Source organism: Salvelinus alpinus, chromosome 34, assembly GCF_045679555.1.
Source record: "Salvelinus alpinus chromosome 34, SLU_Salpinus.1, whole genome shotgun sequence".
NCBI lineage: Eukaryota > Metazoa > Chordata > Actinopteri > Salmoniformes > Salmonidae > Salvelinus > Salvelinus alpinus.
The window spans coordinates 18,404,192-18,422,287 of NC_092119.1; the positions used below are offsets into that span (position 1 = coordinate 18,404,192).

General features: G+C 43.8%; 1 protein-coding gene across 7 annotated transcripts in view; it reads right to left on the minus strand.

Moving 5' to 3' along the window:
- LOC139563526 (AT-rich interactive domain-containing protein 4A-like) overlaps positions 1 to 18,096 on the minus strand; it is a 52,769-nt gene that overhangs the window by 1,138 nt on the left and 33,535 nt on the right. For 3 of the 7 annotated variants that reach the window (XM_071382258.1, XM_071382254.1, XM_071382252.1), the window contains 12 exons: positions 15,445 to 15,520; positions 14,996 to 15,090; positions 14,478 to 14,575; positions 13,905 to 14,229; positions 13,437 to 13,702; positions 8,507 to 8,671; positions 7,916 to 8,175; positions 7,602 to 7,670; positions 5,764 to 7,278; positions 3,856 to 3,960; positions 2,206 to 2,397; positions 36 to 182 (listed from right to left, as the gene is read on the minus strand). In XM_071382258.1, coding sequence (XP_071238359.1) covers positions 36 to 182; positions 2,206 to 2,397; positions 3,856 to 3,960; positions 5,764 to 7,278; positions 7,602 to 7,670; positions 7,916 to 8,175; positions 8,507 to 8,671; positions 13,437 to 13,702; positions 13,905 to 14,229; positions 14,478 to 14,575; positions 14,996 to 15,090; positions 15,445 to 15,520 — 3,313 coding nt within the window. The remainder of the gene's footprint in view (positions 1 to 35; positions 183 to 2,205; positions 2,398 to 3,855; positions 3,961 to 5,763; positions 7,279 to 7,601; positions 7,671 to 7,915; positions 8,176 to 8,506; positions 8,672 to 13,436; positions 13,703 to 13,904; positions 14,230 to 14,477; positions 14,576 to 14,995; positions 15,091 to 15,444; positions 15,521 to 18,096) is intronic. The other 4 variants (XM_071382257.1, XM_071382255.1, XM_071382256.1 and 1 more) reach the window with 3 other exon arrangements.

Below are 18,096 nucleotides of genomic sequence, written 5' to 3' on the forward strand. Positions count from 1 at the left end.
TCTGAGTTGGGATGGAACAGGTAAAGCCATCCTACCTTCTCTTTCTTTCTTCTTTAACCTCTTCCGCCTCCTGTCTATGGAGGCCACTTCAGACTTGAGTGACATGTAATACTTCCTTATATCCTGTAGTTTGTCTTGTAAGAAGGAAATCCTCTCAGCACTTGTCATGCTGTCCAGTTCATCTGCTCAGAGAGACACAAAGGTTCTTATTGTAATCGTCTGAGACCATCTGAACAAATACAGTTGAAGTTGGAAGGTTTACATACACCCTAGTCAAATACATTTAAACTCAGTTTTACACAATTCCTGACATTTAATCCTAGTAAAAATTGAAAAAGTGAAAGTGTCTTAGGTCAGTTAGGATCACCACTTTGTTTTAAGAATGTGAAATGTCAGAATAATAGTAGATAATTATTTATTTCAGCTTTATTTCCTTCATCACATTCCCAGTGGGTCAGAAGTTTACATGCACTCAATTAGTATTTGGTAGCATTGCCTTTAAATTGTTTAACTTGGGTCAAATGTTTTGGGTAGCCTTCCACAAGCTTCCCACAATAAGTTGGGTGAATTTTGGCCCATTCCTCCTGACAGAGCTGGTGTAACTGAGTCAGGTTTGTGGGCCTCCTTGCTCTCACACACTTTCAGTTCTGCCCACAAATCCACACATTTTCTATGGGATTTAGGTCAGGGCTTTGTGATGGCCACTCCAATACCTTGACTTTGTTGTCCTTAAGACATTTTGCCACAACTTTGGATGTATGATTGGTGTCATTGTCCATTTGGAAGACCCATTTGCGACCAGGCTTTAACTTCCTGACTGATGTCTTGAGATGTTGCTTCAATATATACACATCATTTTCCTCCCTCATGATGCCATCTATTTTGTGAAGTGGACCAGTCCCTCCTGCAGCAAAGCACCCCCACAACATGATGCTGCCACCCCCGTGCTTCACGGTTGGGATGGTGTTCTTTGGCTTGCAAGCCTCCCCCTTTTTCATCCAAACATAACTATGGTCATTATGGCCAAACAGTTCTATTTTTATTTCATCAAACATTTCTCCAAAAAGTACGATCATTGTCCCCATGTGCAGTTACAAACCGTAGTCTGGCTTTTTTATGGCCGTTTTGGAGCAGTGGCTTCTTCCTTGCTGAGCGGCCTTTCAGGTTATGTCGATATAGGACTCGTTTTACTGTGGATATAGATACTTTTGTACCCGTTTCCTCCAGCATCTTCACAGGGTTCATTTGCTGTTGTTCTGGGATTGATTTGCACTTTTCGCACCAAAGTACATTCATCTCTAGGAGACAGAACGCGTCTCCTTCCTGAGCGGTATGACGGCTGCTTGGTCCCATGGTGTTTATACTTGCGTACTATTGTTTGTACAGATGAACGTGGTACCTTCAGGCATTTGGAAATTGCTCCCAAGGATGAAGCAGACTTGTGGAGGTCCACAATTTTTTTTCTGAGGTCTTGGCTGATTTCTTTTGATTTGTCCATGATGTCAAGCAAAGGGGCACCGAGTTTGAAGGTAGGCCTTGAAATACATCCACAGGTACAACTCCAATTGACTCAAATTATGTCAATTGGCTTTAGAAGCTTCTGATAGGCTATGACATCATTTCCTGGAATTTTCCAAGCTGTTTAGAGGCACAGTCAACTTATTGTATGTAAACTTCTGACCCACTGGAATTGTGATACCAAGTAGATGTCCTAACTGACTTGCCAAAACTATAGTTTGTTAACAAGAAATTTGTGGAGTGGCTGAAAAACGTGTTTTAAATGACTCCAACCTAAGTGTATGTAAACTTCAGACTTCAACTGTACATAGTTTGACCATTCAGCTATAAAGCTATGCGTGCTTTCGAAGCCATTTAATTTACCACAGTAAATATAATATTACGTTTAAGAATATTCACAGAACGTAAGCTAAAATCTAAACCCCAGGGACGGTTTCCCGGACACAGATTAAACCTAGTTATAAAAACAATAGAGAATCTACATTGAAGGGGATTTTTTGTCCAGGACTAGGCTAAGTCTGTCTGGGAAACCGGATGCTATTGTTATTCTTCAACACCTGAGCTCAGTGTGATAAACAGGGATGTAATCATTAATACAAACAGTTTCTATTGGATAAATTTAGGTAGGTCCTTCCGTGTTTGGTTCTATAGTGAATACACCCCTGATTAGTGATAAGTTCTACTTACTGAGCTGGAAGGTCCACTTGTATGTGCGAGGGGAGGGGAAGGAGGACTGCTTGTGTTTGTGCTTGTCCTTCTCTAACTCCTTACTGTTGGGCGAGACCAGCTTCAGGCTTCCTTTAGACATGGAGTGTTTCACTGGAGTCTTCTTACAGGAGGGGTCCATAACAGCCAGGTCCTCACTGTCACTGCTGTACTCTGGACACACATTTTAAATCATTTATTTGAACCCATAAATCACCTTACAGTCAAGAATGATTCAACCATTAACATGTTTTTTTTTAGGTGAGTCGACGTAGGGCAGGATGGATGCCAAACGACGGCCTGTCATTAATGGAATCAAACTAGGGATGCATGATATATTGGTGAAAATATCAGAATCGGACGGTATTAGCCAAAAATGTCAACATTGGCTCGATGTCTAGTTTAACGCCGATGTGCAAAACCGATGTCAAAGCTGACGTGCATACCTATACAACGTAGGTACATAAAGTAATGACACCACGTAAAATTTTGCGCTACACATGCAACACAGCATTCCTAACCTAGCCCACAACGTCTCCTGTGTAGATCGAGCAGTCAACAAGTCGAACAGTCATTTGAAAGAGTAAGAACATTTCAGCGAGACAACTCAAAGGCGAAATCAATTAATGCCAAGATAATGGGATTCATTGCCCTTGACAATCAACCGTTCTCTGTCGTGGGTGATGCTCGCTTTCGCGACTTTTCGAGCACCAGTACACACTAGCGTTACCAAGTGAGCTATTTTTCAGATATTGCCCGAACGGAGTTACACAGTAATAGCGTCACTGCTATTTGCTTCACGACTGACGTTTGGACCAGCGATATCAGCCCCATGAGCATGCCGAGTCTGACAGCAGTCGGTCGTCGAGGATTTCGTACTGAGGAAAGTCGTATTTCATGCTCATAAATGTGCTGGTTTTCATACCACTGCTGCCATTTCAATGGCATTTGAGAACATGTTTGATACTTGGAAACATTAACACATTCCTAGCTCCATTCGAACAACTGACTGGAGAAATAAGCTCATCAACTTCGTCTGCAGCAGATGTGATAACCTCTGTCATGGCATTGAAACGCATGCTCAACAAAACTGGCAACACAGGCTGTGAACTAGCGATTCGGTGGCACTCTCTTTACTGTGTCGCCACCATGCTCGATGCTATGTACAAGGACCGCTACTTCGATGCAGACAAGAAACAGGGTTTACATGAAATGTTAGACACAGCTGGACAAGATGGTAACGGACACAGTGACAGTGTGGTGTGTGTGTGTAACCTTTATTTAACTAGGCAAGTCAGTTAAGAACAAATTCTTATTTACAATGATGGCCTACCCCGGCCAAACCTGGACGACGCTGGGCGAATTGTGCGCCGCCCTATGGGACTCCCAATCACGACCGGATGTGATACAGCCTGGATTCGAACCAAGGACTGTAGTGACGCCTCTTGCACTGAGATGCAGTACCTTAGACCGCTGCGTCCATGTGTGGGTTAACTATTTAACTGTACTAGAATGCTTAAATTTTAAATATTGGTTATCAGTATCATTTTCTTTGGCAAGGAAAATATCGGATATCAGTATTGGCCAAAAATGTCATATCGGTGCATTACTAAATCAAACCATGCGACTTACCTGCTCCATTCTTCTCCATTTTGGACATTGTGCTTGGCCGTTTCTGGTTGCGCTTCTGCTTCTTTGCAGAACAACTCATATTGCAGTCCATCAACCTTTTCTGACCTAATGATAAAAGGGAGAATATTGAGTATTTTCATTTCAGAGGACAGAGATGTTTCCCCATGAGTGTACAACTAAAACCTTATTTGCAATAAGTAAAATATGTATAAAAACTAACGTGTGAGGGAACTGTTCGCAAGACACATTTTTACATTTACACTACCGTTCAAAAGTTTAGGGTCACTTAGAAATGTCCTTGTTTTTGAAAGGAAAGCACATTTTTGTCCATTAAAATATCATCAAATTGATCAGAAATACATCGTTAATGACTATTGTAGCTGGAAAAGGCATATTTTTTATGGAATATCTACATAGGCATACAGAGGCCCATTATCAGCAACCATCATTCCTGTGTTCCAATGGCATGTTGCGTTAGCTAAACCAAGTTTATCATTTTAAAAAGGCTAATTGAGCATTAAAAAACCCTTTTGCAATTATGTTAGCACAGCTGAAAATTGTTGTTCTGATTAAAGAAGCAATAAAACTGGCCCAAAATGGCCAGAAACAAAGAACTTTCTTCTGAAACTGGTCAGTCTATTCTTGTTCTGAGAAATGAAGGCGATTCCATGTGAGAAATTGCCAAGAAACTGGAGATCTGATACAAGGCTGTGTACTACTCCATTCACAGAATAGCGCAAACTGGCACTACCAGAGAAACAGACGCCTCAAGTACTCAACTGGCAGCTTCATTAAATAGTACAGGCAAAACACCAGTCTCAACATCAACAGTGAAGAGGCGACTCCGGGATGCTGGCCTTCTAGGCAGAGTTGCAAAGAAAAAGCAATATCTCAGACTGACCAATTAAAAAAAAGAAAAAAAGATTAAGTTGGGCAAAAGAACACAGACACTGGACAGAGGAACTCTGCCTAGAAGGCCAGAATCTCGGAATTGCCTCTTCACTGTAGACGTTGAGACTGGTGTTTTGCGGGTACGACTTAATGAAGCTGCCAGTTGAGGACTTGTGAGGTGTCTGTTTCTCAAACTACACACTAATGTACTTGTCCTCTTGCTCAGTTGTGCACCGGGGCCTCCCACTCCTCTTTCTATTCTGGTTAGAGCCAGTTTGCGCTGTCCTGTAAATTGAGTAGTACACAGCATTGTACGAGATCTTCAGTTTCTAGGCAATTTCTCGCATGGAATAACCATCATTTCTCAGAACAAATATAGACTGATGAGTTTCAGGAGAAAGTTCTTTGTTTCTGGCCATTATGAGCCTGTAATCGAACCTACAAATGCTGATGCTCCAGATACTCAACTAGTCTAAAGAAGGCAAGTTTTATTGCTTCTTTAAATCAGAAAAACAGTTTTCAGCTGTGCTAACATAATTGCTAAAGAGTTTTCTAATGATCAATTAACCTTTTAAAATTATAAACTTGGATTAGCTAACACAACGTGCCATTGGAACACAGGAGTGATGGTTGCTGATAATGGGCCTCTATAGATATTCCATTAAACATCAGCAGTTTCCAGCTACAATAGTCATTTACAACATTAACAATGTCTACACTGTATTTCTGATCAATTCGATGTCATTTTAAAATGGACAAAAATGTGCTTTTCTTTCAAAAACAAGGACATTTCTAAGTGACCACAAACTTTTGAACGGTAGTATACATTTGAGTCATTTTGCAGACGTTCTTATCCAGAGCGACTTACAGAACCAGTTAGGGTTAAATGCCTTGCTCAAGGGCACAGAGATTTTGCCTAGTTGGCTTTGGAATTCGAACCAGCGACCTTTCGGTTACTGGCCCAACGCAAGGCTAAATGGATATAGCCTATTCTATGCAAGTCTGTGTGTGACCCACCTCTGTCCTTGGTGTCTCTCTCCTGTAGTGACATGCTGGAGTTGCTAGAGCTGGTGTTGGCTTCAAAGCAGTTGGAGTTGGCCGACTCATTATCACCGAGCCCCTCCTGAGACTCCCCAGCTACGCTGTCAACCTCGATGGTGACGTCGCTCTCACTCTTGGTGCTTATAGACTCATCAGGGCTAGGGGCCGAGGTGGGGGAAAAGACTTGTGGAGGAGCAGCGCCACCGGAGGACGGAGGAGGGTTGTTGTGGGTCTGGGGGTGGTGGGAGGAGGCATTGGATGGAGGGGGAGCATGGACCTTCCCTTGGCTCATCATCATTAGGAGGTCTTCTGCTGAGGTCTTGTCCTTCTCATCCAGGTCGTCCAAATCCACCTCGTGGCAGACCAGCGCCTCTGGCCCTATCTGTGGCATCAGCTCCTCCTCTGCCCCATAGTCTGGCTGCTCCGACCTGGGCTGACCTCCTGCGAAACCTCCCTCTCCTGGACCTCGACACCGCACCTCCGGAGTGAGCGCAGGCATCTCTGTTTTAACCTCCGGCTCCGTTTTACCCTTCGCTGGCGTCAGACACTCCTCTTCTTTCAGTCCCCCCGACTCCAGTCTCCCCTCTGGAGTCGTGGGCCTCCCGCCCGGCGAGTCATGGGGCCTCCCGCCCGGCGAGTCATGGGGCCTCCCGCCCGGCGAGTCATGGGGCCTCCCGCCCGGCGAGTCATGGGGCCTCCCGCCCGGCGAGTCATGGGGCCTCCCACCCGGCGAGTCATGGGGCCTCCCGCCCGGCGAGTCATGGGGCCTCCCGCCCGGCGATGCCATTCTGGCAGTATTCTCCCTCCAGTCTAGACGCACCTTCTTGTCCGGTGTCCTGTGGTCGGTGGCTTTACGCTTGGCCACGCCTCGCTCCTCCCTGCAGATCTCCTCCTCCGGGGCGGAGTCTGTGTCGGAGTCCATGATGGGGAGGTCTGGCATGCTGGGGAGGTGCTCAGCAGGGAGACAGTGAAGGACCACCATGGGCTCATCCTGCCTCTTCAGGGGGCATGGGCTGGGGAACGACTCCGTCTCAGTGTGGTTGGGAGTGGTGGTGATGATGGTTTTGGTGGGTATCTCAGAGCCAGTGTTGTTGGTGTTCCTCTCTGGCTCTCCAACGTTACTTCTACGTGATGCTTTAGGCCTGGGGGATTTCAGGTTAGGGGGGTCCTCTTCCTTGGGTCTGTCGGGTTCAGGGGTCATGGGAGGCGTCTGGGGCTGCTCCTCAGCCTCATCTTTCTCAGGCTCCCTCTCAGGGAGTTTGTCCTCCTGCTGCTGCTCCTTCTCCTTAGGGCTGCTGGGGGGCTGGAGCTGTGCTGCTGCTGCCTGGGCTGCTGCGGCGGCCACTGCCTCTGCTCTTCCTCTCTCCACCCTTAGGTCCTCCTCTTCTTCCTGTTTACGGGCCGTGGCGGGGTCCGTTCTCTCCGCCCAGGCAGGCTTCTTCTCCGGCGAATCCTCTGACTCACTGTCCTCGGATGAATTCCCTGACTCATCTGAAAGAAGTAGAAGGGGCACATAAAGGGTTAGCTTCCATCCATCAAAAGTCCTGGCTTGAATCCATAAAATAACCATTACTTCCAACACCAAGGCGCAGTTTCCCCAGACACAGATTAGGTGTAGTCCTGGACTCAAAATCAAGCCCAATGCAGAATATCCACTGAAAGGGCTACTTTAGTCCAGGACTAGGTTTAATTGGTGTCTGGTAAAACCCACCTCACTTGGCCAGAAACACCCTCTAATCGTCAACTATCATAGTTCTCATAATTAAAGTAGTGACTACACTATACTGCCTCTGCATTTAGAGGTATGTACCTACCATTGGAGTTGGCATCCCTGTCCGAGTCATACATCCCAGAGGTTCTTCTTGTGCGTCGGCGAGGGGTACCTGTTCACAGACAAATTTAATGAATAAAGTTGTCATGACAGACGACCATATCTGTTCTACGTTTTGGTCTGAACATTATATAACATTTCACCCTGCTGAACAAGCCCCACAGGTTCACTCGCTCCATAGGATTGATAATAGGTGCAGATTAAGGTGAGGAGAAAAGAAAGCCAAGGTCCACTATCGGGATGCACCCGTGGAGTCACGTTACATGCTGATTTAGGTACAGGTATCATGTCTCGTACCCTCTCCATTGGGCAGGGGTGATGTGTCAGATTTGCTCTTGCTGCTGGAGCGCCCCTCACGGCTGGGGGTCTTGGAGACGCTGCGGTTGGCACTGGGGGGAGTGGTTCTGAGAAGAGGGCGGCCTCTCAACCCACCCAGCTTCCCCTGCTTGTCCTTCTCTCCATCCTCTTTGTTCATGACTTTCTTTTTCTGTTTATTTTTTGTTCCGCCCTTGTCGACAGGCCAGATGATCCGATCTGCTTTGACCCACTCATCATACCTAGAGAGGGGAAATTAAACCATAAACATTATAGCTAGACGACTCACTCATACCTATAGAGGTGAAATTAACCCATAAACATTATAGCTAGATTTAAAAGATTTAAGCGTCCCGAAAAAATGCTTAAGCAGCCTGCCCAAGGGTTGCTATGGCAGAAAAATCCTTGCATGACATTGAATGTCAAATTAACTTCAAAAACAGAGACATATAGAGAAAGGTGGAAAACTAATACCGAAAATACTGCCATGCTCAAGACAGCAAATCATAAAAACACAAATCCCCATCATCTCTTTCAGGTGGGTGAGAACGGAAGTATGTGTCCATGGGTTACCTGACATTCCAGCCGTAGTAGTGTACCAGGTAGAGGACATCTCCGGCATCATCGTTCTCAGTTTTCTTGATGTTTGCCTCGTATATCTTCTGGGTCTTCCCTCGGCCGTACTTTACCTTCACCTTAGTCCCTGTCACAGAGTCTTCTGAGTCCTCATCCTCAGCCCTGTAGAGACACAGGTCAAAACAGGGCCAAAGGAAAAACCTATGCACAGAAAAGCTTTGCCTGACGACTCATGATCCTGAATTTAGTTCCGCTGCTCTATCGACGATCACTGTCTGTTCATTGTCTGAAACTGACATCCTAGAATTTGTTTGTGTGACGTCAAAATGAGTGACGAACAAAACAAATTCAACAGCGATTAACCAATCAGAGTATCAACGTTGACGACGTCATTTTGTAGGCCGGCTCTGGCCAAACCGACCAGTTTCTAGGACCAATCAAAACGGTCAGAACGTGTTCGAATTCCAGAAGACGTCAGGGAGGGAGGAGAATCCAGGGCCTTGTTCAGTTGACCAACATTCGAATGTTGCATATAGAAATGCCATGAAGAGCCAATGTGATTCCTTATTCTACATGTCAGAGGCATGTTTGATCTAAAATGTTCCGTCCTGCTGAACACTCCCCAGACTCACTAGAGAAAGAACATTAGTGGGCCAGGCGTTTGGCCCTGAGCAATGTGGATGGGTAGCCAGGCAACAGAAAGTTGTCCCAAATAGCCTTTTAAATCTTTTAGTAACCCAACCCATGCTTACTTATGGTGCCCATTCCCAAAAATAAAGCTAGCTGCTTATGTTTAGCTGCTCACCCTTGCCTAAAATATCCCTAATCATGACTTGAATCAAAAAGGTGATTGTGTAAATCGTGTAAAAAAAGAAGAAAAAAGAAGCCATTGCTAGCTAGCCTCCAAAAGCAGGTTACTATCACCATTAACACTGGTTCAAAGCTTCAGAAAATATTCATACCCCTTGACTTATTCCACAGTGTTACAGCCTGAATCCAACATGTATTAAATGTATTTAAATCACCCATCTACACACAATACCCCATAAAAGTGAAAAGATTGTTTTTTAAATGTTTGCAAATTTATTGAAAATTAAATATCTAATTTACAGAAGTATTCACACCCGAGTCATTCTTTAGTAAAAGCACAGCTGTGAGTGTCTGGGTAAGTCTAAGCGCTTTCCACACCTGGATTGTGCAACATTTGCCCATTTTTCTTTTCAAAATGCATCAAGCTCTCTCAAATTGGTTGTTGATCTTTGCTAGACAACCATTTTTCAGGTCTTGCCATAGATTTTAAGTAGATTTAAATCAAAACTGTTCCTTGGCCACTCTGGAACATTCACGGTCTTCTTGGTAAGCTGCTCTAGTGTAGATTTGACCTTGTGTTTTAGGTTATTGTTCTACTGAAAGGGGAATTTATCTACCAGTGTCTAGTAGAAAGCTGACTGAACCAGGTTTTCCTCTAGGATTTGACCTGTGCTTAGAGCCATACGGTTTATTTTTTATCCTGAAAATCTCCCCAGTTGTTAACAATTTTTCAAGCATACCAAATAACATGATGCAGCCAACACTCTGCTTGAAAATATGGAGAGTGGTACTCAGTAATGTGTTGTATTAGATTTGCAGCAAACATAACACTTTGTATTCAGGACAAAAAGTGAATTGGTTTGCAGTATTACTTATTGTAAACAGGATGCATGTTTTGGAACATCTGCACTCTGTACAGGCTTCCTGCTTTTACCTGTCAATTAAGTTAGTATTGTGGAGTACCTACAATGTTGTTGATCCATCCTCAGTTTTACCTTTATTTAACCAGGTAGGTTAGTTGAGAACAAGTTCTCATTTACAACTGCGACCTGGCCAAGATAAAGCAAAGCAGTGTGACAGAAAGAGTTACACATGGACTAAAACAAGCGTACTGTCAATAACACATTTACATTTAAGTCATTTAGCAGACGCTCTTATCCAGAGCGACTTACAAATTGGTGCATTCACCTTATGATATCCAGTGGAACAACCACTTTACAATAGTGCATCTAACTCTTTTAAGGGGGGGGGGGGGTTAGAAGGATTACTTTATCCTATCCTAGGTATTCCTTAAAGAGGTGGGGTTTCAGGTGTCTCCGGAAGGTGGTGATTGACTCCGCTGACCTGGCGTCGTGAGGGAGTTTGTTCCACCATTGGGGTGCCAGAGCAGCGAACAGTTTTGACTGGGCTGAGCGGGAACTGTACTTCCTCAGAGGTAGGGAGGCGAGCAGGCCAGAGGTGGATGAACGCAGTGCCCTTGTTTGGGTGTAGGGCCTGATCAGAGCCTGAAGGTACGGAGGTGCCGTTCCCCTCACAGCTCCGTAGGCAAGCACCATGGTCTTGTAGCGGATGCGAGCTTCAACTGGAAGCCAGTGGAGAGAGCGGAGGAGCGGGGTGACGTGAGAGAACTTGGGAAAGTTGAACACCAGACGGGCTGCGGCGTTCTGGATGAGTTGTAGGGGTTTAATGGCACAATAGGGGGAAAAAAGGAAGTCTATATACAGTGTGTGCAAATGGCATCAGGAGCTAAGGCAATAAATAGGCCATAGTCACAAAGTAATTACAATTTAGCAGATTAACACTGGAGTGATAGATGAGCAGATGATGATGAGCAGATGATTGTGTGTAAGTAGTGATACTGGTGTGCAAAAGAGCAGCAAAGTAAATAAAAACAATATGGAGATGAGGTAGGTTAATTGGGTGGGTTATTTACAGATGGACTATGTACAGCTGCAGTGATCGGTTAGCTGCTCAGATTGCTGATGTTTAAAGTTAGTGAGGGAAATGTAAGTCTCTAGCTTCAGTGATTTTTGCAAGTCGTTCCAGTCACTGGCAGCAGAGAACTAGAAGGAAAGGCGGCCAAAGGAGGTGTTGGCTTTGGGGATGACCAGTGAGATATACAGTTCTCTCCTATCACAGCCATTAAACTCTGTAACTGTTTTAAAGTCCCCGTTGGACTCATGGTGAAATCCCTGAGCGGTTTAATTTCTCTCTGGAAATTGATTTAGGAAGGACACCTGTATCTTTGTTGGGACTGGGTGTATTGATACAACATGCAAAAGTGTAATTAATAACTTCCCCATGCTCAAAGGGATATTCAATGTCTGCTTTTTTTCTTATACCCATGTACCAATAGGTGCCCTTCTCGAGGCATTGGGAAAACCTCCCTGGTTTTTGTGGTTGAATCTGTGTTTGAAATTCACTGCTCGACTGAGGGACCGTACAGATAATTGCGTGTGTGGGGTACAGAGGTGAGGTAGTCATTCAAAAATCATGTTAAAAACTATTATTGTGCTCCGAGGCCATGTAACTTATGTCCATGCAACTTATTGACTTAAGCACATTTTTACTCCCGAACTTCTTGAGGCTTGCCATAACAAAGGGGTTTAATACATTTCAGCTTTTAATTTTGTGTAATTAGAATAAAAAAGAAAAAAAACATTTAAAGGCATAATTCCACTTTGACATTATGGAGTATTGTGACAAAACAAAATCTACAATGAATCCTTTTTTAAATTATGGCTGTAACACAACAAAATGTGGAAAATGTCAAGGGGTGTGAATACTTTCTGAAGGCACTGTAGTTGGAGCAGCTGACAGCTTGACAGAACTCTGTTCATAAAGACGCAAACGCAAATTTTCATCAAAACTCTGGGCAGGACACATTGCTTTACCCTGGTAGGCCAGGCTACTCAAAGGTTCTCTAGACTCCTTTTCTGTGATCAAACAAAACATCCTGCAGTAACGTCACAAAAGACCTTTGGGCTCCCTGTAGAGCCATCACAACGAGGCTCTCAAACTCAGTGAAGAAGCTTTCAGCCAGTACTACTGGCACTACCCCAATTTCACATGATAGAAATGGGACTCATTCATTAGTTCACACCGTAGCAAAAAAATGTGAGTTTCTTATTGAGTAAGGTCTTCTCTCCCCGTTTCGGTCAGTTTGCTTCTTAGTGAATACAGTGAGCTCTGCACGCTACAGCAAAAAAAAAATAGAGCTGTTTTCTAAAAATATAAAAAATAATGTCTGAGACTAGAACAGAATTGATATGGCAGGCGAAAATTACAATGGAAAGCTATGGATCCTATGTAATTCCGGCTCCCAGATTTCAATTCCTATGGCTTCCACTAGATGTCAACAATCTTTATTCAAGGTTTCAGGCTTGTTAATTGAAAAACGAGCAAGAATTTGGAGTTTTGGTGAAGAGAGCACCGGAACAATATCAGTCTTTCGGCACGCGAGGAAGAGGGCGCGTGCTTACTAATTTTACTTTCCTATTGAACGTACGACTTTCCATAAGAAATATTATAGTTTATTTACATTTTAGGGTACCTGATGATTAAATAGAAACGTCGTTTGACTTGTTTGGACAAAGTTTAGCGGTAGTTTTTTCGACTCCTTTGTCTGCATGTTGAACGAGTGGATTACTGAAATCGATGGTGCCAACTAAACTGACTTTTTGGGATATAAAGAAGGATTTTATCTAACAAAACGACCATTCATGTTGTAGCTGGGACCCTTGGGATTGCAAACAGAGGAAGATCTTCAAAAGTAAGTGATTTATTTAAATCGCTATTGGTGATTTTGTGAAGCCTGTGCTGGTTGAAAGATATGTTGATGTGGGGCGCCGTCCTCAGATAATTGCATGGTATGCTTTCGCTGTAAAGCCTATTGTAAATCGGACAATGCAGTTAGATTACCAAGAATGTAAGCTTTTAAATGATATAAGATACTTTGATATAAGATACTTTCATTAATATGTTCATTAATGTTTAATATTATTTATTTGAATTGCTCGCCCTCCAATTTCACCAGATGTTGTCAACTGGTGTCCCGCTATCCCTAAGAAGTTTTTAATATTACACTGTTATATGTTTCATTAACATTTAACTGTACCCTTCTCCAACTCTCCTCTCGCTGTCCTCATCCTCATCTTCCCCTTCGTCCTCAGACTCTTTATCGGACTCCTCCAGACGTCGGCTGCATCCATTCCCCTGGGTGTCCCCTCCGTCTGAGCTGCTGCTCTCTTTTTGACCACCCGTCTCCTCTCCGCTGGTCTCACTCACACCCAGACCACTCGGCTCCTGCTCATTGATCTTCTCCAGCTTGACAGGCTCCTTCACCTCAGCTTTGACCGGGGTCACAGTGCACCGTCTCCTCCCCTGAGGGAAAGGATAGAGAAGAGATTAGTGTCTGGAACTCAAAAAAAAAAAAAAGAACTATAGTACAGCGCTTTCACACTTTCTCCTTGCATCTTCCTCAAAACGCATTGGATGAAAGGATCAGAGGGGAAGAACCCCAGTTCAATTAATTTTGAGAAGGCGAATTGGGAGGAAATCTAAGAGTTTGAAAAAAGTAAATCACCACAAAGGACAAAAGTTGCTTTTGAGAACTCCTAACCCTGGGAGAGGCGATATCTTTGTGGCTCTCTTTGTCGCTCTCACTCCCCGACTCAGCCTCCTCCTGGGCAGGCTTGTCCTCTGTGGCTGCAGCAGACTCATTCTGGACGGGTGGTGTTGGGCACTTGCCAACCTTGTCTTTGTCCTTCACCTTCACCTCAGGGACCTGGGCAGCCTTCTGCTCTGTCTGGGACTGGGAGGACTGGGACGCTGGACGAGCCTCGTTGTGGTGGATGGTCCTGAACACGATGCAGGCTGAGCGGCAGTACTCCTCAAAGCCATACAGGTACCTACACACACAGTAAATGTCACTCACCACACACTTCTAAATAATCTTGGTGCAAAATCTCAAATATCCATCAATCAAATGTATTTATATAGCCTTATAGTAATCCGTCCTAGAACACAGTTTGAATTTATCATGCCAAGTCGTTGAGTGCATTTCTCAACATCAACGCAAATGACTCAACAGCTTCAAAAGAAAGACGTGTCTGGTAAAGAGTGCTTGTCAGTCTGAGTGAAGTGAACCAGCACCTACTTTCTGTAGGCAGTCTTCACATTGTAGGAGGCAGCAGAATTTAGGATGGGAATGCCCAGGTCCATGTAGATTTGTTTCCACACAGATCCACTTTCAATCTGCAAACAACAACCATTAACGTAACATATGAATAATCATTCATGTAGGCCACGCTATATCAAGAATATCTTCAACAAAACAAACAGGGAGGTAAGTGAGACAAAACGCTACCAACATCACTTGATCGAGAAACAGTCCAAATTGTTAAGTCATATCAGGCCTATTGTTTTCTATGCCCTCATAACAGCTGACATGCAGAACACCAGCCAGACAGCCCCATCCATGACCTTGATAGTCCACTAAAAAGCTACATGCTGCAATTCTGCTTACAGAGGCAGAGGAGAGACAAAGCTTGAGAGAACGGGCTGTTCACATTAGATGACGAGACCAGACAGTCTGCCTGCCTGCCACTGCAGTGAGGAGGACTCGGATGAAAGAGGCAGGGGGGGGTGTTAGCTGTATAGATGAGATGCACTCACTTTGTCACAGCCCCCCTGCTGGTAGACTAGCCTGAAGAGCTTGAAGAGGTTCAGATCCTTGTAGCCGAGCACAGGAGGCTTGTTAATTGGCGTCCCTGAGGAGAAGATGTGGAGAAGAGCAGTGAGAGGAAAAGTAGCACATTCTAGGGCATTCCAAATCACAGGAGCATCGTTCTTATTTCATATGTTGTCGTTGAATGACTGATAAGGATGCATTGTGTGATAAAAAAACTGCAGTGAAATCAAATGAAGGATGGATGGGGCATTCAGAGCCAGAGCCGGCAAGGTAGTGTATGTGCGCTTGCAGTAAAGTGTTGTACGCTGGAAAAGTCATGAAAGATCACCAATGGGCCCTGGTCAAAAGTAGGGCACAATATAGGAAATAGGATGCTATTTGAGACAGACAGGGAAAACACAGGAAGATAAATGGGACAGGGCTGAAGGCTCACCTCGATCCTCCATGAACTTATACAGCTGCTGCAGGAAGTGATCCCTCTCCTCTGGGTCCGCCTCATCCTCAGGCTGCTGGGAAGGTAAACGCAACACACCTTGGTTAAAATAGGCAAATGAGGCATCAACCGACGATATCTTGTGTTAGTCATTACCTGTCAGCGACTGTGCTGTTATTCTGACAAGGTCTCGACAAACATATTTTAGTCCTAAATACAAATGCAACTAATTTGATAAAATAAATAGTTTTTAAAGAGACGGAAGACATAATGAAAAGCTGTGAGTAGACAAGGAGGCATGCAAGTAAAACCCATCAGTCCTGACATAGCTACATTCCTGTAGAGTTAGCAATGCTATTATTTACATAAGCATTCAAGACCCTTTGTATTGAGCTCAGGTGCACCCTGTTTCCATTGATCATCCTTGAGATGTTTCTACAACTTGATTGGAGTCCACCTGTGGTAAATTCAATTGATTGGACATGATTTGGAAAGGCACACACACACAGAGCAAAAACCAAGCCATGAGGTCGAAGGAATTGTCCGTAGTGCGCCGAGACAGGAATGTGTCGAGGTACAGATCCAGTGAAGGGTAGCAAAACATTTATGCAGGATTGAAGGTCCAAGAACACAGTGGCCTTCATCATTCTTAAATGGAAGAAGTTATGGACCCCCAAGAGTCTTCCTAGAGCTTGCCGCCCGGACAAACTGAGCAATCGAGGGAGAAGAGTCTTGGTCAGGGAGATGACCAAGAATCCGATGGTCACTCTGACAGAGCTCTAGAGTTCCTTTGTGGAGATCTAAAATCCTTCCAGAAGGACAACCATCTCCACAGCACTCCACCAATCAGGCTTTTATGATAGAGTGGCCAGATGGAAGCCACGCCTCAGTAAAAAAGGCACATGACAGCTCGCTTGGAGTTTGCCAAAATGTACCTAACGGACTCGGACCATGAGAAACAAGAGTCTCTGGTCTGATGAAACAAAGATTGAAACAAACTATTTACACTGAATACCAAGCGTCACGCCTGGAGAACACCGTAGGGATGGTGCCAGGTTAAGCATGGTGGAGGCAGCATCATGCTGTGGGGACATTTTTTTATCAGCAGGGACTGAAAGACTAGTGAGGATCGAGGCAAAGATGAACATAGCAAAGTACAAAGAGATCCTTGATGAAAACCTGCACCAGAGCGCACAGGACCTCAGACTGGGGCGAAGGCTAACCTTCCAACAGGACAATGACCCTAAGCAAAAAGCCAAGACTATGCAGGAGTGGCTTCGGGACAAGTCTCTGAATGTCCTTGAGTGGCCCAGCCACAGGTCAGACTTGAACCCGAACTAACATCTCTGGAGAGACCTGAAAATAGCTGTGAAGCGACGCACCCCATCCAACCTGAAAAGACCTATAGAGGATCTGCAGAGACGAATGGGAGAAACTCACCAAATACAGGTGTGCCAAGCTTGTAGCATCATACCCAAGAAGACTAGAGGATGTAATTGCTGCCAAAAGGTGCTTTAAAGTACTGAGTAAAGGGTCTAAATACTTATGTAAAATGTGATTTCAGTTTTTAATTTTTAAAACATTTGCAAACATCTCTAAAAACATGTTTTGGCTTTGTCATGATGCTGTAGTGTGTGTAGATTGATGAAGAAAAAACTATTCAATCAATTTTCGAATAAGGTTGTAATGTAACAAAATGTGGAAAGTCAAGGTGTCTGAATAATTTCCAAATGCACATCTACAGAAATAAAACAGATCCTGCTTCTGTTGCCTGAGTGTTTAATAGCTTACTGATTCCATGAGCACCAAGCCTCATGCAAACACGTCGGATAAACAAATCAAAGTCATCTGTTTTTAAATCTTTGCTATGCTGTATTAAAGGCTTAACACTTTTTCGTTAGAACAAAAAAAGGTACTTCATTTATTTAGTGTTTACACTAAGTTATCAGAATTGTTTTTATTTATAATAACCCTCCTTTTTCTTGATCTCCTTATTGCTATTATTAATATGATCACCATTATAATAATATGTCATTATCATTAGTAGGCTTAGTATAGCAGCAGTGTATAACCACCATTGAGCTGTAGGCCTAAGACTGCATCCTGTTTAGTATTAATACCGTAACTAACTTAGGCCTATATTTCAATAGCCTACAGTACTTATAGGCTACTGTATCAATTAGTCATTCTATCATTCATGTCATCACACAGTAAGAGTAATTCATGACTTGAAATGCAATCAAGCATTTTAGTTCTAAAATAAAACAAAGCGACCCATGAATAATTGGCCTAAACAATAGTTTACGTAAACCGTTCATTTCGGCAATTGCATTCACAAATACATACGACTGTTCTTAGTCCCTGCTATAATAAAGGCTTAGGGTTGCAAAGGGTTGGAAACTTTCCGGTAAATTTCCGTAATTTCCCCAAACATTTTCTATGGGAAGTTAAGCCCGGATATTTGGGGAATTTTGCTTAAATTCATAAACAATGTTAGCTTATAACAGTGAACCTTTTTTGTGTGATACACATAAGGCAATTATAGGTCTTGTGGCATATTTTGGTTAAACTATCCCCAATTCAATGGAATTGCAACCCTCTGCATGAACAGTGCACTCTGCCGTCACATGTGCAGTGCACTCTGCCGTCACA